Here is a 24,150-nt window from a genome sequence, read left to right as displayed (position 1 = left end):
ACGTGAAAGACCAGTGCGAAGCCGATTAGGACGACAGCGAAGATGGCGATTACTTTGATGAACGTGATGAACACTTCAACATACATTGTTACATAAATTGCCACTGAACTCACACGACGGAGGGACAGAATGCAGTTTACGTAAAGAAGAAGTAAGGCCACTGTTCCAGCTCTCCATTGCACATGGGCATTTCCGTAAAGGTCGTCATTGGTTACGTAAGGGAGGATATAAACTAGTGCACTTATTTGCATGGTCATGTCCAGAAGGTTTGTGAAATCTTTGAAATAATTATGTCTTAGCCAAGCCATCTGAACAATCTCTGACACAATTTTTAAAATCAAAAATACGAGAATCACGACTGGGAGCGCCGTCGACTCGTCGCTTTCTGTACCTTTGTCTACTGCACTGGTAAGCGTAAGCCTTACTTTACTTCTTTTATTGACAATGAAGAAAGAAAATAATACTAGGAAAACGATAAACGTAGCGAAATTAAAGTAGTTGAGGTACTTTCCAAGGAGAAGCCATTTCCATCTCAAGAGAGTTTGTGTGACACAGTGATTCAGAAGATTCTCACGCCAGTACGTCGCCATGGTACCCGGACCAAAGAAGTAATGGTTGCCAGAGAGAGAATCAAACGGGTCCAAGATTTTGAAATTGATAGTCACTGTGTAATCTGGGTGATTGGTTGGTCGATGATCGTAACAAATGCACTGGTCCAGCACTATCCCTGCTATTTCAGGAAGCTTTTGTATCAGCTTCTCCATTGGAGGTATTTGATCTTTGGAAGACACGTCGACTACTTCTTTCCACCTGTCAAAGAATATATTTAAGGATAAATAATTAGCAATTACTCACCGAAAAGGAGGTAAATATCAACTACTTTCACCAACACCGAGGTGAATAATTCTTTTAGTGTGTACCACACAAGTTGAATAATCAGCCGAGTTTATCGACAAAATTTGCTCCTCGGTAACCGAAGCGAAACAGGAAGCCATTTTGTTTTTCTCCGTTTGCTCAAAGGCGAACAGTACTTGCTATTTACCTCCAAGCTAGCCAATCAGAATGCGAGTAAAGCACTATTCACTTGTGGTATAAGCCGATTTTTAAAAAAAATTAAGCGCCAAACGGAGATTAAAAGGAGCTGTGATACGTGACCTAAAGTTTATGGCCTTTATCCAAATCATTCGGAAGACCCAGATTTCCTCCAGCCAGTTAAACACTTAGCTTTCGCCACCAGAGTCCACTGCTTATTCAAAGAAGTCAACTTTCTGGTACCGTTTTGTAGGATACAGGGTAGATTTCTTCTAGTCTTCAACGGACTATGTACAGCAAAGACAAAAATGCATGCACTATTTGAGTTGGCGTTCAAGTTGGTCAGCGGAAAGTTAATTTTTAATGTTAGATCAAGTAAATTTGCTAAATGAAAGTCGAGGCAGTCCGGAAAAGCAGTTCAACAGCTAAGGCCTGAATTTTGTTGCCGATGAATCACATAATCTTTAGATAGATTTTAAATCTTATAAGAGGACTTGTCACAAAACAGTGTCGGTGATGTCTTAGTTTTGCATAGCCGTACTATCTGCAGCCAATCAGACCAAAGCAAAAGAACAGTGAGATAAATATTATTTCTGCGCGTTTTCTCGCTCTTCGCACCTTAAACATTAATTTGCTTCGTTCGGCACCATTCGGTGCCGAATAATTACCTCGGTCTTAAATCAGTGTCGGTACTGTATGGCAAACCTCCCTATTCAGTTTGCAAAAGCAGTCTAACTAATTAAGTGACTATCTAATAATCGAAAGCAAAGGCCCTGGAGAACAGACCTCTTGTGTTTCACAAGCGTCCTAGCCACTTGTATTGCATCCCACTCAATGGCCTCATCCAGACAATTCATGCAGTCTTTGTTTCGCGCGGAAACATCAGCTCCTTTATCTAACAACAGCTTGAGTACGTCGAGACGGTTGTGCATGCACGCTATGTGAAGAGGGGTGTTCTGATCAGCATCCTTGATTTCCAATGTATTCGGAAGCATAGGGTTTAGCAGCAGTCGGACAATTTCCAGTGCGCCAGCTTTAACAGCTAGATGAAGAGGAGTGCTCTGATGATTATCTTGACTGGCAACAACACCCCCTTTCCCGAGCAACAGTCTACAGGCTTCGCTGAAGAGAAACAGAAACTCAGCATATAAGTGCTTGATTATCCGCTTTTGATGATGTCACTTCACTCAGCGGATAAAGATTGCTGCATAAAACATCTCCAGCAAACACCTTTGACTATGAGTTACAATGAAATTTTGGGAAACTCACAAGTATTTATAAGATAGCTGAGTAGTCACCCGAATTATATGTCTTAAAGTTATATATATATAAGCTGAGCATCCGCACCGAAGAATCTAAATTAAATAAAACCAAGTCAGTGAAAATTGATGAGAGAGAAGAACCTATCGGAGCAGAGATTGCTCTCTTTTTTTCAATTGGTGAAATCGTTTCGTGGGACAATCGCGCCATTTTCTCGCACATTTGGTATGGCTCCTCCGGAAAGACCCCAACAGTTTTATTGTGTGCCTGTTACCGTTTGACCAATGACCTCCAACGACTCCAAACTTTGCACCAAACAGAGCCCTCACTTAGAATGACGCACAGGTTGTGGTGTAAGCGTCTACATAATGCATCCACCTATAAATAACCTGAAAAATTCAGGTGGCTTCAATGACTTTTGCGATGCCGGTGAAACGCTCTAACAACTGAGCTATGAAGTCATTAGTTCGGTTGGGAGCCAATCCCGCTGAAGCCGAGATCGCAGAGGTCATGGGTTCGAATACTGTTGAAGACACCATATTTTTTTATGTGTCTATAAAAAGGGACAATTGCATAAAGGCCCACCTTCAACCGACAGGCTTTCCGACCGACCGTTCGTTTTTGTTATGGAAAATTCGCATTGCGTATCGTGGCGATCTGATTGGATGCGTTTCAGCTATTGGTGGAATTTTCATATATGAACATTGTTCCACGGCACGCAATGGCTGTCGATTGAAGATGGGTCTTTAAATTATCCACTCGATAAGTGCGAGGATTACTTCTCTCTTTTGTCTATAACCCGCACTTTAAGAACATTTATTCATTCCGGCATTTCAAAGAATGTCGTCAGTGTTCCAGCTTACCAGAAAATTAAAGGAAAAGACGTATACTCACATGTGTTTGTTTAAGGCTGCGTGGTGAAGCGGTGTCCTGCCATGATCATCTCGGTCATTCAAAGCTATTAAGAACGTTGGGAATCTTACAAGAGCCTTGATGCACTCTATTGATCCATTTTCTGCTGCAAGATGAAGAGGTATCTTACTATTGATGTCTTGCTGTCCCGAGGTACAATTTTCTGTATCAAGCATTTTCAGAATCTGTGAAAGGAACGAAAAAAATTCAGCTATCATGGTTGCTTTTGTGCATACGTTCCACCTTCCTGTTCTTCTTTTCCTTCACAAGCAGAAGCCAAGTGAATCCCACTAGCTAACCACTGTTATTGATGACCGTTTCGCATCGTTGATGAATTCGGTCAGTCTCGGGTTATTGAACAATTATTCCATGAGCGCGCGTTGGATATGAGATGGTAAATAGCCAACTCGGCGCTACGCACCTCGTTGGCTATAACCAGTAACATATCCAAAAACTCGGCGCGAACGGAATAATTGTTTTGTTAAGTTCCTTAAACTCCAAAAGTTTAGAAAGAACGAAATACGAGCGAAAAAAGCGAGAAAATCCGAGAAAAATCGAAAAAACTTGATGAATATGCGATGTTGTGTAATACCCTGTGGTCAGACAGACGCAGGCTTCTCATAAAAACATTTCTTACTTTTTCGCGTACTTCTAAGCGCCAGAATTGATCCAAACTTTCCGCAAAAAAGTTTGTTTTTGTTTTTTTTTTTGCTTTATTCAGAGAGAAATTTCGCTTTTCGGCCAAAATAGTTTTCGCAAATGATTGCTTAGCGCAATCATTTGCCATATAAGGTCAAACTAAGGTATATGAGCTAATAACCGAGATCGAGTAAACCAATCAGAGCACGCAAAATGCATTATCTGAGGTTGAGAATTTAATAACATCTGTTAACAGGCGTAAACTGCCGGCTTGGTCCTTGGTTTGCTCAACTGGCGAGCAAAAATTCTCGTATGAAAAATTTTGTTAGCAACCGTTTATTTCAGCTCTGCCACAGCTTATAGCCACCTTGAGTGCCATGAACAAACATTAAATCAAGAAAATTCCACTTTCTAAATAACTTTACTTGCTTATTTCACATACAACGAGAAATAACCCTAATTGGAAGCACGCTCTTCTTCCCAACTAAAGCATCACCCGTGTCGCAGAATACAGACAATTAACGTCACAAAGTTTCCCCCAAATGCTGCTCTTTAAGTAAACATTAACTGCTGAATTTACCCTAAGCTAAAAATAACGCTAACCTTCACCCTTACTTTATTTTTGGAAACAGATAGGTAGCAAAGGCATACTTTCAGGTGATCTGGTGACGTAATTTGGAGGACTGGGAAAAAAAAAACATTTTAACGCCGTAGCCCACAACCGCGCGCGGCCTTAGGTCTTGTTTCCAAATTTCCTGCAGTATTTCCATCGCCAAAACTCAACAGATTATTCCGTGTCTCCAACATTTCCTGTTACTGAATGAACATTCACGTAGAACCGACGAGATCTAACCTCGCCTTTGCAATGTTGAATTCGAAAATAACATTCAAGGCCGCGCGCGGTTGTGGGATATGGCGTTAAATGTTTTCTTCCCAGTCCTCCGAATTACGTCACCAGATCACCTGGTTCGTATTGGTTGTCATGGCCGAGCATCTAATTAGGTGCAGTTTTGGACAATAAGGACGCTCTTTGCTAAAAAGCTTTAGCATTAACATTCCAAGAACAAGGACATGACACCATCGAGCCAAGGGTGCTTGTAGCCCATGAATGTGGAGAGGATATTTGTCCTTTATCTAAAAACGTGTTTTACCACCTTTTTGATAACATTTAGCTCGTTCAATGGCGATTCCTTGGGGCTTTGTTTCCCTTTTAACCAAAACGTGATTTAAAATAGTTCGTAAGATGGCAAAACAGCGCACCTCGGGCTCCTCGTAACAAGCAGCAAGATGTACCACGGTCTGGAGGTCGTTGTTTCTTAATTCAACTAGGTCATCCTTGCCTCGCTCCATCAGCATGGTTATCAGTTCAGTTCTTTTGTATATCACGGCTAGATGAAAGGCACTATTATGGGAAGAGTCCACAGCAAACAGGTCAGCTCCACGATCCAGCAACATTTCAGCTGTTTCTTTGGATCCGTGAGCTACTGCCATCAAAAACGGCGTCATGTCCATCATGTTTTTTGCTTCTATACTCGCTCCATTTTCCAACAAAATATCGGCTATTTTCGTATGATTCAACTTTGCAGCTCTAAAAAGGGATGATATATATGAAGTCACTGCCCTCCGGGGCAATCATTCTCGAAAGAAAGTCATGATAATTCAATATCCTCGTCAACAATACAAAACTCCGGCTAGCCGAAGACAAGTGCAGCACTGAAATGTTTCAAACATCTTATATGTTAGGCTACTTTTCAATAGACACGGAAAGGTTACGTTTATACAAACGTTGGCCGTGTAGCACTTACATTTTAAACAGAGTTAATTGAATAGAGGGTAATGTGAAGTGCTAGACATCTTCAGTTCCCACGGCCTGCTCCCGTCTGACCTTGTAGCTCAGTCGGTAGAGCGGCGGAGATCTAACCCGAAGGTCGTGGGTTCAATTCCCACCCTGGTCAGAGTTTTTCTCTGTCCTTGTGTGGGCCCATTTCCATCAGTAGGGCTAACGCTCACATGGTTCATATGGGATAGAAATCTAGCACTTCACATTACCCTCTATTCAATTAACTCTACTTTTCAATAGACCACTTTCATAAATGGCGACTACTTTTACATTCTTTTGTCTTTATGTTAATTAGACCTACTGCCCTCATTTTGAAACACAAATTCTTTTGAAATTTGCTCGTTGTAGCGAGGCTAGTTAGGCTTATTAGCATTGAAACAAAAGAATACTTTATTTGGCCGCCATTTTGAAAGAGGTCTATAAACTGTTGCCTGTAAGACTATTATTTAACAACTTCTATTGGTCAACTCAACTTGACAGAAAAAATAGAACGAAATAGGGAACCAAAAAAAAGGAAAATTGTTCTATTTAACAGGTCAACGTACGAATGGAAGACGTAGACCCATGTCAGACGGTACTCGTCAATTACAATTACATTCCTCGGTTAAATAAACAAACGCAAACAAGTCTCTGTAAAGGCACTGTTACACTGTTTTTCGTGTAACTTGTCTCGCAACGCCATTTCTTCAAACTTTCTCACATTACAACAACAACAACAACAACAACAACAAGAAAAATATGACGAAACAAATTTTTTTACGGGTGTTACACTGTGCAATGTTTCATGCAACCTGTCTCCTTTCGATAATCACATGACGTTATAGGAACATTTTCATTGGCTGGTGCCACAAACCGTTGCGACACAAGTTGTTACAATGCGCAATGCGGCAACCGTTGCGGAAAGTGGAACTCAATTCTTCTTTACGCAACGATTTCTGCGACTGGTCTCGCAACGTTTTTGGTCGTTGCAAGGTATGTTGCATTGAATGGGTAATGATTCGCGCAACTTGTCTCGCAATGGTGTTGCGAGACAAGCTGCACGAAAAATTGCACAGTGCAACAACGCTTTAAGGCAGAGCCAACTTAGTAACTTGCCTATGCAAAGGTGTTTGTAAATACCCATCCTTAAAATCAACCGATGCACCGCTAGAAATTAACAGCCTTGTCAACTCCTCGTGCCCACGAAACGCTGTGAAATGAAGCGGCGTACTCAAGTTCACTCCTCTCACAGCTTCGTAATCCACGCCATGGCGCAACAGTAACTTCGCAACTCCAAGATAACCCTTAAAACAGCTCATATGCAAGGCTGCAGTGTCCTCCACGTCTCTTTCTTCTAAGAAATCCTTCAGGGAGAGCTGAAGTTTCTTTGCTGCAAATAAATGGATGGCTTCATTTATAAGCTACTGAAGAAACAACCGATGCATTAACAGGCTGAAGTTAAGGTATGTTTGGAGCGTTTTTCAAATAATATTATAACACCAGAAATTCTTAGTGCTTTGCAATCAAGCTAGTTTACCTGCTGTCTATGTAATAACCTTAAAACAGTAATTTAAATGAAACTTGGCATGGTTAAGTGGAATTCCAAATGGGAGGAGGCAACTACTTCTGGACTTCCGAATGTAAATCCAACCACCACCGGGGAGAAAAATGTTAACACCGTATCCCACAACCGCGCGCGGCCTTATTTTCGAATTCAACATGGCAGAGGCGAGGTTAGATCTCGTCGGATCTACTTGAACGTTCATTCCGGCAGTAACAGGAAATGTGGTAGACACGGAATGATCTGTTGAGTTTTGGTGATGGAAATACTGCAGGGAGTTTGGAAACAACACCTAAGGCCGCGCGCGGTTGTGGGATATGGCGTCACCAGATCAACTGGCAGGGATTGAAACCCAGCGTATACTAACTGCTTGCAAATCTAAAGGTCTAACAATTGGACCACGCCGCCTTCTGCAAAGTAATAGCGACTTTCATATTGGAGTACAAGCTAGGTTGTGAGCATGCGCATTTCGAAAATTTTCGTTCTTTAAATGTAATGCGCGTGCGTGCCCAGTACAGAAAACTTGTACACGTAGTCGTTCTCTTACATCATTCTGAAGGTCGAATAGACAATTCCCACTTTCCACGAGGTGAGGCAAACAATAAGCTTGAGGAAATCGATTTCATACCTGTTGAGATCAACAATTCACAAATCTCTACGTGTCCGTTAAAGGCCGCAAAGTGGAGCGCAGTAGTCAAATTTGACGATTTGGCGGTGAGATCAGCACCACAACCTAAAAGCATTTCACACAGAGATTTGTTCCCGCTCGCACAGGCTGCAAGAAAAGGGGTCAATTTCGCAGAGTTGGCGTAATTCACTTTCGTCCTTGGATCGTTGAGAAGAATATCTGCGATTTCTTTGTAGGCCCTACGAGCTGCAAACAGAAGTGGCGTGCAATTATCGTTGTCTGGTTTGTTAGGATCTGCACCTCTTTTAAGTAAGACTTTCAAAGCTTCAATACTCTTGTGTCTGAAGAAAAAAATTGAAATAATTCTTAAACCTTGTATTATACTATGGTCTGCCTTACCATCAGTGATTTAAACCTTGGTGTGGGACATTTTTTATACTGGTCAGTTACTCTGAATTTGAAGGGGCTGTGTCATGGTCGTGCAGTCGCCATGCAACTCTACATTAACCCAGAAATTTACTTTTAAGCAGCTCATTTCAAAGTAAGCTTTGTGACAAAAATGTCTGTCGAGCATAGATAAATTAAGTGACAAACAAGAGAGATAAACTTCGAGTAAATGTTATTAATAGGCTAATCAGTTTTCAAAAATCCCAATTGCAATCCATTTTAATCTTCTTTAAAGTTGCCCATCTTTGCCTCCTTTGCATTTGTTGTTTTATTCAAACGTTCCTTCAGTGTTCTAAGTAGTCACTTTTACGTTTCGCTTGACTTGGTTGCCAGTTCCCAGACACTAAATTTGGCTAAATTTCGCGACACATCCACCTTAAGAAATAGATGAGAGAAAATGGTCACACAAGGGACCTTATCTTTCACGACGGCAAAGTCAGCAAGAACACCAGTAAACTCTTGTGTGATATTTAATAAGCAAAACATTACTTTTGCACTTGCGTTTTGAATTTGTGTACATTTCTTTCCCTTTCCCTGCAAATCTGTAACGTGAAATCACCAAATCTCAAGTTATAGCAAATTTTAATTTTATTGCTCAGTTTGATCGCCGTTCCCGGCTTCCAATTCAATCCTTAGGCGATAGTTAGGTAAACGAAATAATCTCGGGAAAGTTTGAAAACGTAAACTCCCAATTTTTAAAGGCGTTGTCGTTGACGTGCGCTCTCGTAGTAAACTCCCTTAATCAAGAATCACGCCGCGAAAGGTATTTTTTGTGGTTTGGACATGTTCAATTCAAACAAATAACAAGACAATCGTTTAAACTGGTAACGACGTACCTAACAGCCAAATGAAGGGCAGTAAATCCCATATTCTCCACTTGGTCAATATCAACCTCACCGTCATCCAACAAAAGGTTGAGGGCCTCAGGTCGATTACAACGAGCTGCGTGGTGCAATATTGTGTATCCATTACTATCCGTGGCATTTATTAATTCCTGTTCTATCGATGTCAATTTAGTGGCCCCAGCTTTCAAACGCTCTTGCCTCGCGGCTTCGAAAACGCTCACTCCTTTTCCTGTTGATAACATATGATGATATTTTGGACGATTTACGAGCGGTTTTGCAGCCGGACAAAGCTCCATTTCTACAGCGTCGTCCAGGCTAACATTCATTGGTGTTACTGTTGCGGGAGAAATCAGCTTCGCCCTGAGAGAAAATGGGCTCTCTGTGGAGAGAAATAGAAATATCGTTGTACCAATGATTAGCATTTAGCATTTGCATGATCTCATTCTTTACTAATCAAACCTCTAACAAATCTGCACTTGATATAAAAGAGCATTGTGTAATCAGCCAACTCCAAGACTTTTTATAGCTAATATATAAATTTAGCCAAGCCGTAGCTCCCGTTTCTAACCCCAGAAAGCAATATGGTGTACTATGGAAATAATTATAAACAATTATTGGATGAGGTTTTTGTGATATCCGGAATAATTATTCCGAATATCACAAAAACCGAATCTAATAAGTGTTTTATTATACATTGTTTTGAAGAAAATAACGACAAACGCATTATCGCAGCGATCACAGTTTATTTTCAAACACATTGCTCTTGGAAAAGAAAGACTTAAGTTTCTTTACATACTTACTATTATAATTTTCACTCGCGTATTTGTTTTCAAGTTATTTGAGGGTTTTGTTACGTCTTATACCTGTTGTGATGATGTGTAAATAAGTAAGATATATCAACTCATCATGTGTGCCTGGCGAATATTTTTTCAAGTTTTCACCGTTAATCTCGATAACTATTTCCACAGAAATCCTCACCGTGACTTCTCGATTACAAAGCCACTCCTCTGATAAATCACTCCAAAAATGCGCAGTGACTTCAATTCTGGAGTACACTGCAGTTGACAACTACTACAATTCCAGCTTAAGTAAAGAGGCACTAGAAACTACCTCCGAAACTTTGATCTTTCGCTGATGGGAAAGCGTCATGTACCTGTACAATAATTCCATGGGCTGCCGAAGGCAGCCACGGTAACAATTCGGGCGTGTTCCTTTTTCTTTTTGTTATTTTTCTTCATCGTAGTCACGAATGTGTATACCCCGCAGAAATGAATTAACCCTACAACCCGGGGATCCGGGGGAATATAGCATATCTCCGAAAAGTCGAAAAGCAATTCTTACTGCGTGAGTTCGAACCCGACCGAGCCTTCAACTGCTGTTATGAGCGCGTAGAAGCATCGCGTTAAACCACTCGGACACGGAGTTCTGTGTTTAGGATATGAGCCAAAGTTTGGCTTCAAATCCTCTCTGCTTCCTCTATGAAAGTATTTGATAAAGTGGACAAATGAGTTTTCTTTGAAAACGGCAAGCTTTAAAGGAAAGGAGAATTTTCTACTTTATTTCTAGATCTTGCTTCGTTCTTGTGTGTTCCACTCTGCATACAGCGAATACTCTATAAATCGACCTGTTTCTTGCGAACCAGTTTGTGCAGTCATTCCAAAACATTTTGTGAATCGAACCCGTGTGTTCAATTGGCTATTGTGCCAAACATTTTGCCAATCGAACCAGTGTGTTCAATCGGCCATTGTGCCAAGCATTTATCAATCGAACGAGTGTGTTCATTTGGCCATTGTGAGTGAACACCCGTTATTCGAAAGCACTGTTTGGGAATTCCAATACCATTCCTCCCAATATAGGAATCAAAAATGTGAAAAGAACATAAGGAAAAAGCCTTTAACAAAGAGAAATCATGTATTTAAGAAAATTATTAATGTTTTTTGCGATGTTTCCCATCCAAGTTCGAACCCCACTCGAACGTGCTTTACTTCAGTGGAAAGGACTCAGAAAGGAAAGGAAAGTTATTGAAGTGTCAAGTCGTTCTAGCGCTTGAGCACTAATTGGGGACACTGTAAACTGAGATTAACAATTAATGCAAATCAAGTCAAATGTTGGTTTTTGAGGAGAGGGGAAACCGGAGTACCCGGAGAAAACCTCTCGATGCAGCAGAGAACCAAAAAACTCAACCCACATATGACGCAGAGTCTGGGAATCGAACCCGAGCCACATTTGTAGGACGCGAGTGCTCTCACCACTGCGCCATCCGGCTTAACCCCTGGAAACTTCAGACTCTCATTCCACCGTGCATAGGGCGAGAGCTAGTGAAATTTAAATTGACCAGTCAGAACTCAGCAAGCGGGAAAAACTGTGCTATCCGACATCACGTCAATTGTTCGCAATTTAAGGGCCAGAAAACCATTTAAAAGATTTTATGGCAACTTTTTGTCAACAAACCTGGGTTGCCAGCCGCGAGCGGAGATTCCAACGTCAGCTGTTGTGCTTTAGCTGTTATTTGTGCTTTTTATAACTATTTTAAGACAAATTCAGTCTAGTATTTTCAAATAAAGTGAAAGAAGACGTCAAAACTGTATTGATGATGTATCTATTTGTGTTAACAACGTCGTTTACGTATACGTATAGAAATACACCATTTCCGGTGAAAGGGAGGGGGTGACAGGATAGCACAGTTTTGACTGCGTGCGCAGGTTTCGTATGCACGGGGGGCCGCGGAAATTTGTTTCCATTTGCAAATTTAATAGCATTGATAATAAGATAATCTCCATTTCTGTTTTTACAACAAATAACTTCTAGTTATATTGCAGATTTATTTTTCTGGAAGTTTACCCGTACTTTCAGTTCACTGTAACTGGACAATTTGTTAACTGTTTGTGCATCCCACGAATATGCCCTTTTAAAAGCGTCTTATTAATCAAAAATTTGCCTCAGTACGAGAAATATCATTTTTTATATTCATTTTATATTCATTTTATTTAGGCGTCTTCCGTAATGGTAACCCGTTGCAGGACTATAAATTTTTGAATAAAGGTTGAATAAAGGTATTGTAAGATTTTGCTACACGTGAGTAACGAGGCGCCTGAGGGCATCTACACGGGATACTGACTGGTCAGTGAATGACCACCCAAAGTCAACCTCGTTACATGTACAAAGATTTGGTTTTATCAACAGAGTTGATAATGTAAATTGACCACCGTACAGAGATTCTTGATAATGTAAATTGGCCACCGTACAGAGGTTCTATGGCCAATTTACATTATCAACTCCGTTGATAAAACCAAATTTTTGTATACTACTTCCCCACCGACGCAGCACCACAGTTTCTTTAGAAACTACCCCTTCATACATATGTACAAAGAAATTCATTTGAAAATGCAAATGTAGAGACTTTATGCAGCCTCACGATAGTATCACTATTACACTGTGTATGTAAATGAAAAAGACAGATAACGCTTTGATAAGAACCATACTTTAGTTCTCTGAGAAACACTGAAAAGATTGCACTGAGTATGGATTAAAAACGTTATCGGCACTGATGTGACTGATATATTTTCGCATTAAAAAAGAGTTCATATCTTTTCGTTTTGGATCTAACAAGGTACCAAATTTCCAGAGCAAAGATAAACACTGATTCAACCGGTTTAAAATTAAACCTCATAGAGACACTAGTTCGATGCACAATCTGTGTAATTATTCACAGTTCAATACACAACACATAACGCAAGAAAACAAACAGCGTAACAAATTGACCGGCCTACTTTCACTATTAAAATAAGACATGAGGCAGCCTAGTGGTTTTCTTTATCTTACTCCTCACCACAGACCTTCATTCAATATTCCACTGTCGTAGCACGCGATTCCCATTCAAAGCCAATGAAATCGTAAAACTTTCTTCAAGATGTGACGTACATGTAATCAAGCAGGATTTAACACATACACATGCGCAAAGGGGCATGCGTGGTGATTCTTTTTATAGGCTCGATTACCAGCCTTTGTTTATGGTACGAAGACCGGACTCGAGAGAGCGGCGGAAATCGAGGCTATTCTTCTGATGACCCACGGAAACTCAACTATCTACCGCGTTGACTGAAACCGACGTGTGAAAAGGTCTTACAGTCACGCAAAGAGTTCTCTCTGGAATTAAAGCGAGTCTAAAATTCCCTGGCTAGCAACAGTGTTCTGAAGAGCGAGTGAATACTTCAGAGAAACTGAGAGGTGGCTGAGAGAAATCGCAAAGACCGAACTCTGGCTAGACTGCGGAAAGGAAAGCCCGAGACCCTTCCTCAAGCTTCCCGTTCGTTCTTTCCATGACTGTAAACTGCCCCACACGAGATCCGTCCGCCTCTGCAGTAATTGTAGTTTCAGGTAACAAAATATATACGTTTTTGTCCTTCATAGGATGGTAAGCCCAGTTCTCCTTTATTCCCGCCGATAGTGGAACAGGGGATTTCGCAATTCTTCGAAAATCACAAGTTGTTTTCATATCAGCGGTCAGTCCCGGGGGGGGGGGGGTAAACCCATATGAAACAGACGGGGATGCTCGTCGGAAATTTTGAATTTAACCCCTAAAGGAGACCAATCTAGGCGTGGCTTAAGCAAATTTTGACCCCTAAAAGAGACCGTTTAAAAACACAAAAATACGACACGCAATGAGTTTTAATGATAAAAAGGCATAATCATCGAATGCTTTTATCTAAAAAGAAAATTTAAAAGGAAATTTGACTTCTGTTTTTCTTCGCGTAATTCTGTGTTACTTCGCGCAACCCTAAACGAAATAAATAAAATATTGGCGCTTTGCCCGGAACACCCTAAGCGAGACCAAATCCAAAATTTACACCCCTAAGCGAGACGACGAGCATCCCCGTCTGTTTCACATGGGTGTCCCCCCCCCCCCCCCCCCTCCCGGGCGGTCAGTACAGCATCTTAAAAGTCCGTTCCAGGTTTCCAATGTTTTAGAGAAACTAGGGTCGCTCTAATTTTTTTCCCGATTTGCTTCCATCCATCCCAGGTCAAAGACAATCAAGGATGTTCACGACAATAGGAGAGGCAAAGTTTGAGAAAAACAGTGATATTCGTGATCGTTTACGAAGCAACCATAGCAAGTGGTTCAACGTAACGCTACAAATGAATAATGTAACTGATGTAAAACTTACTTTTTCCATCGGAGAATCTTACGTAGTGTTCTTCAGGAAATGCCGCGGTAGGCGTACCATCCACCATGACTGAGCAGTTAATTTAGGTTTCCCTGCACGTGCAGTCTGAGGAGACTACATAAATTATAAATAAGCACAGACAGGTTTTAAACGCAACATGAGAATAAGCAAGTTGTATATTTTAGTTAGCCATTTTTGATACCTCCTATGATACTAATAGAACAGGATTTGAGGCAGTAGGACCACACAGGACTGAGTAAAACAGGGAAAAGAAGAAACGAAACCGGCTGAACATTTTAAAGACCGACGAATGAAAGAATCAAGTTCTCTCTGGTTTTACAAAAAGTACAATAAAAGCGATGTGCTGTACCCGTCACGGTTCTGTCTGACACAACTGTACGCCAAAAATTATTGCTGGAAAGCATTGCTTTTCTCGGAGGTTATTACTTACATGATGATGTAAGGTATTGCGAATGATATCGGACTCACCATCACTTGTGAATTCAAAAATCGCCATGAGTTGTCAAAGTTATTGTCGAAGAAAATCTATGGTCTTCATTCCTTAGATTTAAATGATGCTGGTTCACAGTAATTGGATAAACAAACTGATAATAGTCGAGTTATCAGTTGTTGGCTCTCGAGCTCTAATGAAACGAATAGCCGGCAGAGTTTTGAACGTGTGTCCTGAAGAACACTAAACATTATTCGTTGTGTGACTCGCACGTTGTTGCTACGCAACCAACAACACGAGTCATAGTGTTCATTTGTTTCGTTCTATTGCTGTTAGCAACAGTGTGAGTGACCCGAAAGTGATTTCAACAAATATGAAAGCAGAAGCCGATGCAAGGTCGAGTAATTTTGGATTTTGTTTGTTCTATATCTCGGCTGGTTAAACAAGCCTTCTTCGGATTCAATGAATATTTGCATTAGAAAACGTTTTTACGCACATAAATTAAGGCGTGATATAGCTCTACTATTTAATCTATGTTGCATTGGCTCCTGCCTTTAATTTTAATGTTATGTATGTTACTTCGATCTGATCACCGGTGTGACCCTGCTTATACCACTAGGATTATCATCTACGGTTGCTTCATTGAACTTGCGGCTGTCCCAAAAATACTGTAGTTGACAGTTCTGGTTCATTGAAATTCATTGAATTTCTAATGACTCATTCCCGTCGTGGTAACACTAATTAAGTACATTTGGCTTTTGGTTTTTAAAATCCGTTTGATTAAACTTCAGTGAAATGCGCGAGTTAATTATGTAAAAACTAGACACCTCTTTTCTTCAAAAATATATCAAGGCATTTTTCAGATGTCTTGACGTAAATTTCTTTAGAAAAGGTTACAATGCCTTACACGGTGCAATAAAGAGGCAACAGTTTCCTATCAAACCATTCCGCGGTATAGCGAAGATATCGTTGACGTCACCGACTGTCATTAATGTGCCAACCAGAGCCTCATTGTCTGTCGAAACAAAGGATCTTCTGTAGTTGGCACGCTTGAATAACAAAAGCAATGTTTGTGAACAGATATCATCCCTATTCGAAGTTTTTGGGTATCTCACAAAATATACAGATCGAGAGACAGCCTTGCTAAGTGGTAAGGACGGGGATTTTAAATTCAAGGGTTTGGGGATTCATCTCGCCAAAGCCTCAATGGTTGCCCAAAAGAGGGGGTTCTTTTCTTCCAGTGGTTGGTATAGGAATGCTTGCAAACAGATATAATCACCTATTGTAAGCGGTTTTTTTTTTTTTCAAAATGGCCACAAGCCCTTTTGTCTAGGTGACAGACGAAGAAATAAATTGTTTTAAAGAAAATGCGTATTTTTCAAGTAATCACATATGTAATTATACCAAAACAATTATTCACCTCGCCTTCGCAAATAATTGTTTAAGTGCACCTAGACTCAAATATTTTTCGTCTACAATATTAATCTCCTCCCCACCAAAATGAATGTTTTACCATTCTTACTTCAAAATTTTGCTTCTATCTGCGGAGCAAGACGCGCAAAGTTATCAAACTAGGAGTAATTTGGACCCACAACCGTGATATGAGAGGCATGGGTCTATTCTCGATTTTATGTCACAAACTGCTTTGCAACGCAAAATTTCTTTGAAAACAGGAATGCAAACTTAAGCAGTTTGTGACGTAAAATCGAGAATAGACCCATGCCTCTCATATCACAGTCGTGGGTCCAAATTACTGCTAGTTGCGCAAGGTTTACGCGGCTTGCAAGGCACAGAAAAAGCGAAATTCCGAGTAAGAATGGTGACACAATATGCTTGCTTCGGTGGGGAGATTTATTTTTATTAGGAACGAAAAATATTTAAGTTTAGGTGCACTTTAAAGCCCTACTATGATAAAAAAATCACTTCCTTTTTTTCTTCAGATCTTGAAAGTGTGATTGCTTAACGCTTGACTGGTTAAATTGTATCCAGAGGCTGTTTACTTTGGGTGTAAGTTTTGGATTTCACGGTCTGCCATTGGTCGCGTTCCAAAGTGATCGATTGGACCTCAGAGGATTGGATCTAAGGAAAAGTGACGTCATTAACTCACTAGCTTAAAATGCCTATAACCCCAAAAAAAAATTTTCGCCTAATTAAATCTTCTCATTGAGTTGGGAGAAATGTCGCAAAAATTTTTGAATTTGGTTAAAACCGTAATTTTTTATAATTTTTTAAAGATCTGAAAAATAGCAGAGTTTCGAAGCAAGCAACCGTGGACAATTTTCCTGTCGGTGTACGTTGGATCAGTGGCTTGATCTGATCGGCGTTATTTCAAGTTGAGAAACCTTACGGACCAGGGAAGCTTTTTTAATTTTAAAAGGCAGAACAATTGATCCCAATGGTCTTAATATCCGCGAAGAAACGTATTAGATTTCAGTTTATTATTTTGAGTGATTTCCGTTATTTTTCCGTGACTTTTGCTTAAAATATTTAGTTTCTCAACTTGAAAAATAGCGCATTTTAAAAACACGACCGAGCCACAGAGTCATTGAAAACAGTCTGGGTGCAACGTTATTCGTGACGTCATTCCAGGCCATTGATCGCTTCCTTGGCAAGAACTACCGGGTTCAAGGTTCAACCGATTGTGTTGTTTTCATGGGTATCACGTTACTGAGCACGTGCTATTAAGCATGTATGCAAATTTCCGTTTGTTTACTTTTCTCTTGACGTCGTTTAGTGTTCTAAAGGTCTCTAAAAGCGCTATTCTTTTTTTAAATTGACAACTAGTGTCCTTTTCTTGTGTTGTTTAAACTGCAAGTTCTTCTCAAATTGTGATCTTAAGATTTTGTTGCGCGAAAATACTTGGCTATAAGACGCACCCCAATTTTAGCACTAACTCGCCACCCAAAGACAGATTTTTCTTGAAAAAACCGTGCGCCTTATAACCGAATAACTACGGTACGTTCGTTTCGCTCTTGAAGGCTTTTGAAAGTCAAGAAGCGGGACAATGCCAGATAAATGCGTTATTTTCGGTTGTAATAACCAACCAAGTAAGACAGAAGGTATATCGCTCCATCCTATACCTTTTGAAGGGGCGGATGAACCCGAGAAACGAAAACGACGAAAGAAGTGGGTAGATTTCGTAAAATCTAAGCGTGCTCATTGGGAGCCCACGAAGTACTCGGCTGTGTGCTCAAGCTTCTTTTCAAGTTCCTCCTCCGTTTTTCTTTCTTCTTCATATTGAGCCAGCCATTCTTCGTCTGCCATCGGCTCATTCTCATAGGCATCTCCTGGTTCATCATCTGAGGTTTTGTGTTCGCTCGAGTTTGATGAACCCTCGACCTCTAAGTCGTACTCGACCTCCGTTTCTGCGGCCTCCGAGTCCGAGCTAGAGACATAGCTAGCATCGCTGGACGACATTATGAGTACGTTTGAATATTCGAAATTTTGTTGACTCAACTAAAAGTTCTTTTGACGAAAGACCAATAGAAACTAGACCCTCCGTGAGGGTACACTGGGCTGCCTGTGGTACGTACACCGTTCCAGACAATTTTTTTCAAGTTGGGCGGTCATTAAGAAGTCATACCAGACGAGGCCCTTTGGCTCACAGGTCCTCACACGTTCGTACGACGGAACAGATCTGTCCTTGCGTAATATGTAGCTCTAACAGTGCACGATATTGTTTTGGTATTGTCTATCATTGTAGTGCCATGGTAGAAGTCTTGGGTAAATAGTCTGAGAAGACATGTGGTTACTAGCAAAGTACTGAATCCAGAAAGATTGAAGAAAATAAATGGGAAGTAAAAAACATTGGCTTCTCGGCTGACATGTTTATAAAATTCTTTTGACCACAAGTTTAAGCGTGCCCTCTGAGCATCTGACAGCTTTGTAATACCGAAGTTCACTGAAGTTAAGCCCTGTAGGGCGTGGTTATTGTTTGGATGGGAGACCAAAATAATATACCCGTCATAAAACAGAAGCATCGGACGGAAAATACTATTAACGCTAACAAATGCGAACTCAGCAAGGTACAGATTTTGTTAGCTTGCTTTATGCAAAAACAAGTATTGATGCAAAAGTAAATAAATATTGATACACAGTTTTTAGAAAGAGCAGAAGGAAGTTTCCAGGACGATCGCTCGAGAATAACATATTTACGACATGAAAACAACATTTATTTTGAACCGTGAATATAGAATATAAAAAGTTACGATCAGCGACAAACATTTTGGGGGATTTTTGCAACGTTCAATTTTGTTATTGTACTTAAATCGCAAAATCGAAAGTGACATCGCCGTGATTAAGTTACCGCGGCATGTTTACTCGCCAAACAGTGAAGCATCTGTGTCAAATGATGGCAAGATACCGGGTTTTTGTAAGTTTCTTTTTCTGTCAAGTGTTATAAAGTTTGACAATAAAATGAGCGAAGTCAAAACAAAGATCACAATCGCCGAACTCCTGAGGTTGACCATTTGTTTATGCAAAGTCAAAATTTACTCTTCAAGACGCGTACGACGTTATTTATCACCAGGTAATTCCATCATTTTGGAAATAGCAGCTACTTTATTATTCATCGGCGTCACCATTTTTCACTGATTTTGGGGCTCATTTTGTTGAAACTCAAGCACGCTTCCAACAGACCTGTTTATTTTCGTGACCCCTTCCTGCTTACAGAGCAATACTAAAAAAAATTCTCCCATATCACATTTCAATCTTAAGCTCGAAAATTCAATACACAACATGATATTGTAATTCACAAAGGCAGAAAATACCACAGAATCCTTTCCCAGCGAAAAATTTGAAACCAACAACATATTTGCCCATAGAGGCGAAAACCTCTTCCTATTTCATTGCGTGCGTGGAGACAAGAAACTCAATCGTGTCAAATTACCATGTACTTCAGGTTCAAACCCTTTCCTCAAGAACCTTTTCCTTGAATAATGATGCACAAAATAGTCGACAAGCTTTCTTTCAAATAATTCTCTACTGTCACATTTCCAATTTTTTTTTTCCTGACTTTGTTGAACCCATAAGTTACCAGATAATATTCCATTTGGTTTCAGTGTTGTACATAAAACTGCACTCCTGATAAAATATTGGAAATACAGCTCACTTTGATTTCGGCTTGACGGGTGAAAGATTGTTGCCGAAGTCCATTACTCGTCGCTTTTAAGATTCCAGATCATCATCGCCTGTCTTGTTCATCCAAGTGACGTTCCATTCTTGAGCTCCATGAGGGTATATTTTGTTGAAAGATGCACTAAAACGCCATTCGAGTTGGAATAACTTTCGACGCCATTGCTGGTTAATTAAATATTCTCCGGTGTGCACCACAGAAATCTACGCATTACCGCAGCCCCCTCAAACCTAACAAATACGCACACAAGACTCTATGCACAAAGACACCACTTAGCAGGGGAGTGACAGGCAAGACTTTTCATGACACGGAAAAAAAAAACAAAAGAAAACAAACAAATCTTACCCTTTTTCCGACTGGGATTGACATACGGCAACCCAGTAATAATCTCTTTCATGCACGTCCGTCTCAGTAATATTCTAAATGATTTAATTGCAGACGGACAATAAAAAAGTGTTTTGTTTAAGCAAATTTTGAGGTTTTGAGTCCGTTTGTGAATTCGTTGACCAAAAGTTCTGCTTCTCGGAAACTGAACAGGAACTAGATAGCAAGTAATTAAAATGGAATTTGCTTGAATTTACATAGTTTATTACTGAGTTGGTTACTGTCTTAATTCTTGCATTACTCGATTTTGTTGCCCATATTCTTCAAGAAGTGGAAAACTGCATTGGCTTCTATTTTACACTTGTCAGTGATTATTGAGAATTCGAAACTCCGTAGAGCAGTTGGACTCTCGAACCTTGGTAAAGAATTTCCACTGATATACAATTAAGTGATTTTTAAACGAGGTATGCAAAATATCGTTCAAATACTGCTTCAATCGAATGGTTTTCAAGTCCCAACAATCTGCAAAGCTGATACTCCGTGTTCTATTCCTGGATTTCACATGACGTCACAGCCGCCATGTTGGTGTCCCCAAACAATGAAATGGCGGCCATGTTGGTGTTCCGATCCAATCCTCCGGGAATTGAAAGCTATTATTATGCTTACGTTTTCTTTTGTTTTCGTTGAAAAACATGGCTCTTGATCACGTGAGTGAAACCCAAGAATAGTTACACTGTAAAGCCTACATGTTCCTGAACTTCACTGAGAAACTTAGAACTATCTGAGACAGTGCTTGGTAAACTGAAGTCTTGTTTTATAAGGAAATTAACTTTGTTGCGAGGGAACCTGGCAAAACTCATTCAGTTCAGAAGTTGTCGTGGAGGCTGCTCGAGGTTTTCGTTTCGTGCATTTGTTGCAACAGCAAATCAAATCCTTGAAGGAGAATCGAAACTGCTTGCTGTAGAAACAGTAAATGATGGGATTCACCGCTGCCTGAATGAAAATCATCATTTGTCCCAACCTCCAAATCGTATCTCCGTTGTAGATGTAAAAATATCTCAACGCACGAACGACCATAAACGGACCATAACAAATAAAAAACACAAGTGTTACCACTGCTAACATCTTTGTCACTCTTCGCTGCTTCATCCCATGTCTTTTATCCGACATTAAGGAAACTCTTGTCCTCGCATGATTAGACAACAACTTGAAGATTCGGATGTGTGCCCAGGTCATGAATGCTAATGGAAAAAGGAACAATAAACCCGCTTGTATTGCGTAATAAATTTGCCTGCCATTGTCTCCCATGTACTTATTAAGACACATTTGTTTGCCAGTTTCCTCGTCTTTCTCAATGTGATATGCGTACAGAAGTGGCGTGCAGGTTAAGATTCCAATCGCCCAAATCACAACAGAGATGAAAGTTCGCTCGGTGCTTTGTTGAGTGCGCGCTAAGACCGGTGAAGACACTGCTTTTAACCGTTCTCGACTGATGGCAACTAGCGTTAGGATAGACACTGTGTAGCACGATTCAATGAAAAAGCTCTGAGCTTTGCAGATTGGATTTCCACCAAACCAATTACCATTACCGATAAAGGCGATTAGGTCGAATATGGAAAGCAAAGTAAACATGAGATCCGCTGATGCCAGACTGGCGATGAAGCAAAGAAGAACAGACGTCGTGGCCTTGTAAGTCCGATAACAAGTTATCAATGCCAAGGTATTGCCGACGAACGCAAGTGAAAAGACTGTGCCATACAAACAGTAAAAGACTATCGTCATTAAGGGTGATATTGTGGAGGCATCTTCGACGCTGTTTCCTGACTTGTTCTGGAAACTACTTTCATCCATCATGTTTGTGTTCTCAGGTCACGGCGGTTCTCACTTCCATGCAAATTCGGAATAAGATTACCTTGCCAAACCGGTTTTCTACAGTGCTGTCAACAAAGGAGACTTTTGTCTGATTGGCTGTTGAAAATTGTAGTATCCAGTGTTCCAACCGCGCGCTGTGATATAAACAAAAATGGCTTTCGAAGCGGTGATTTCAACCTGTGCTTCTTCGATCGTTGTATATAGCTTCTGCCAGTTGAAGGTGGTCATTTATAGTTTACGTGACAGGGAAAGATTCTGCAAGGGGCATTTTAGTCGGCGGGGATTTTTCTTTCGTTACGCTTTTTGTAAGCAGCCCTTTTAGTCTGCTCGGGGAAGCAACGCCTCTGAAGTTGCTTCGAGTCAGCTTTTATACTTTTTAGCTTTATTTCTCCATTTAAGTGAACAGCAAATGCTCAAAGTGCGAAAAGACCCGAGCAAAGGCCAGATTCCTTTGTTGGGAAGGGAGTACTATCTAACGTGGTTGCGAAATATATCCCTCGAGCTCGCAGGTTTCGATTTATCCAACTTGAATGCAGCGCTGGAAGGAAGTATGTCACTTCATTCACTTTCTTTCATTGATCGTTTAGAGTTATGAGATGTCCTCAGTCCTTTGAAAGAACATCTTATCTCAACAGATACGTAGACAGAAATTTAATACCAGCCGCTATTTTGTGTATGTGTCTGAGGCCAACCTGGTTCACTGCATTTATCTCATGTGCAAACACTCTCAAGATACACTACCTTAAAAATTTCAAGAACTTTCATTTAACGGAACCAAAACATTATTCTTAGATACATCAACTGATCATGAAGGCATGCTTGATAATTATGCTAAAATGAGTCAATAATGAAGTTCCAGTTTATTACTTTATTGGATAATTCTGTCCTTGATCTATGGTAACTCCATGAAGTCTAACCATAGTAATTATTCATTGTTTTCATCATTTATGCTACCAGAGAGTTATTCAAAAGTGATTTTGATGTTCTTAGAAAATCTATACAATAGTGACGAATGATGTGGTCACTGCCATCAGACTTGTAGGTTGTACTGAAATGAAATTTTCTGATTGAGTTCTCTTTGGGGAGGTAAAAATTTCACTTGACCATTTGTAGATGTAAAATTACACCCACATTAAATGTACAATTAAAATTGGGATGTCTGGAAATACATAAAGCAGATCTTGTCTTCTGTGCAATGTTTAAAATTATAAGGGCAATTAAAGGCAAAGCAGACTTTGCGATAGAACTCTGACACAATATTAACTACTAATTAATTTTGATGTGGGCAGTTCATGCTCATTCATATTCATTGCTCACTTTTGTGGTAAGTTACTATCTCACTGCAGAGAATAAAGTAAATTTATCTAAATCAGGATGAAAATGAATAAAATGTGCAGTCATTGATCTTAAATGTTTTTAGTCTATTAATTAACCCATTGACCCCTGGGGGTTCCCTATTGATGAGTAAAATACTAAGTATGGCCGGTTTTGGCCGGTTTAGGGGTGAAAGGGATGACTCATTATTAAATATAGTACATCAATAATATTACCGTATCAGTAATTGAGCCAGTATTTAATAACTAATATGTCCCAATAAAATTTAATATTGATTCCAACAGTGTTAAGTAATTAATATACATTTATTTAGGATGATGGAACATCACACACCATTTTGTGTTCATTAATTTTATTTTTTACTTCATTCTTGGTGTATGGCAACTTATAGTAACTGCAAAAAACTTGCAGAAGAAATTGAAGAGAAGGTATACCTGAATATTATGGCTGTTTTGTGTGTCAAAAAATTTAATTGACCTGGTTTTTGTTTATTTTTGCTGCCATTCCTTGCACACAGTCACATGTCTCATAAAACTTGAATGTGCAGACAAAGGTAAAATAATTCACTGTACAAAGTTTAAAGAATTGTTATATTTGTATTACTTATTAAATGGGGTTCCAAAAGCAGAAAGGTGCAAATAGTGACACACACACCCATGCAAGGCAGCCACACAAGGGAATGAAAATTTTAAAATATACATTATTTACAAATATAATGTATAATTA

The 24,150-nt window shown here is 39.9% G+C and overlaps 2 protein-coding genes across 3 annotated transcripts in view; both read right to left on the bottom strand.

The window, feature by feature from the left end:
• The window catches only part of LOC138052796 (transient receptor potential cation channel subfamily A member 1-like), a 20,779-nt gene extending 5,757 nt beyond the window's left edge, over positions 1 to 15,022 (bottom strand). The window contains exons 1-9 of one of the 2 annotated variants that reach the window (XM_068899375.1): positions 14,798 to 15,022; positions 14,309 to 14,422; positions 9,135 to 9,522; positions 7,852 to 8,192; positions 6,779 to 7,052; positions 5,104 to 5,431; positions 3,187 to 3,389; positions 1,819 to 2,154; positions 1 to 810 (exon numbers count right to left, since the gene is read on the bottom strand). The exon at positions 1 to 810 is cut by the window's left edge and continues 16 nt beyond it. In XM_068899375.1, the coding sequence (XP_068755476.1) occupies positions 1 to 810; positions 1,819 to 2,154; positions 3,187 to 3,389; positions 5,104 to 5,431; positions 6,779 to 7,052; positions 7,852 to 8,192; positions 9,135 to 9,522; positions 14,309 to 14,375 (2,747 nt within the window). In that variant the 5' untranslated portion in view covers positions 14,376 to 14,422; positions 14,798 to 15,022. Of the gene's footprint in view, positions 811 to 1,818; positions 2,155 to 3,186; positions 3,390 to 5,103; positions 5,432 to 6,778; positions 7,053 to 7,851; positions 8,193 to 9,134; positions 9,523 to 14,308; positions 14,423 to 14,759 lie in introns of both variants that reach the window. The other variant, XM_068899376.1, reaches the window with a different exon arrangement.
• A 5,442-nt stretch (positions 15,023 to 20,464) lies between these two features.
• Positions 20,465 to 23,364, bottom strand: LOC138052783 (QRFP-like peptide receptor). Its single transcript, XM_068899361.1, has one exon. It carries the CDS (start codon positions 22,069 to 22,071, stop codon positions 21,043 to 21,045), a length of 1,029 nt encoding a protein of 342 aa, XP_068755462.1. The 5' UTR covers positions 22,072 to 23,364; the 3' UTR covers positions 20,465 to 21,042.
• Between the last annotated feature and the right edge of the window lie 786 nt (positions 23,365 to 24,150).

The sequence above is a fragment of the Montipora capricornis genome, chromosome 6, assembly GCF_036669925.1.
Source record: "Montipora capricornis isolate CH-2021 chromosome 6, ASM3666992v2, whole genome shotgun sequence".
NCBI lineage: Eukaryota > Metazoa > Cnidaria > Anthozoa > Scleractinia > Acroporidae > Montipora > Montipora capricornis.
Note: the sequence above shows the minus strand (reverse complement) of the source record. Positions and strands in the feature narration are given on the sequence as shown.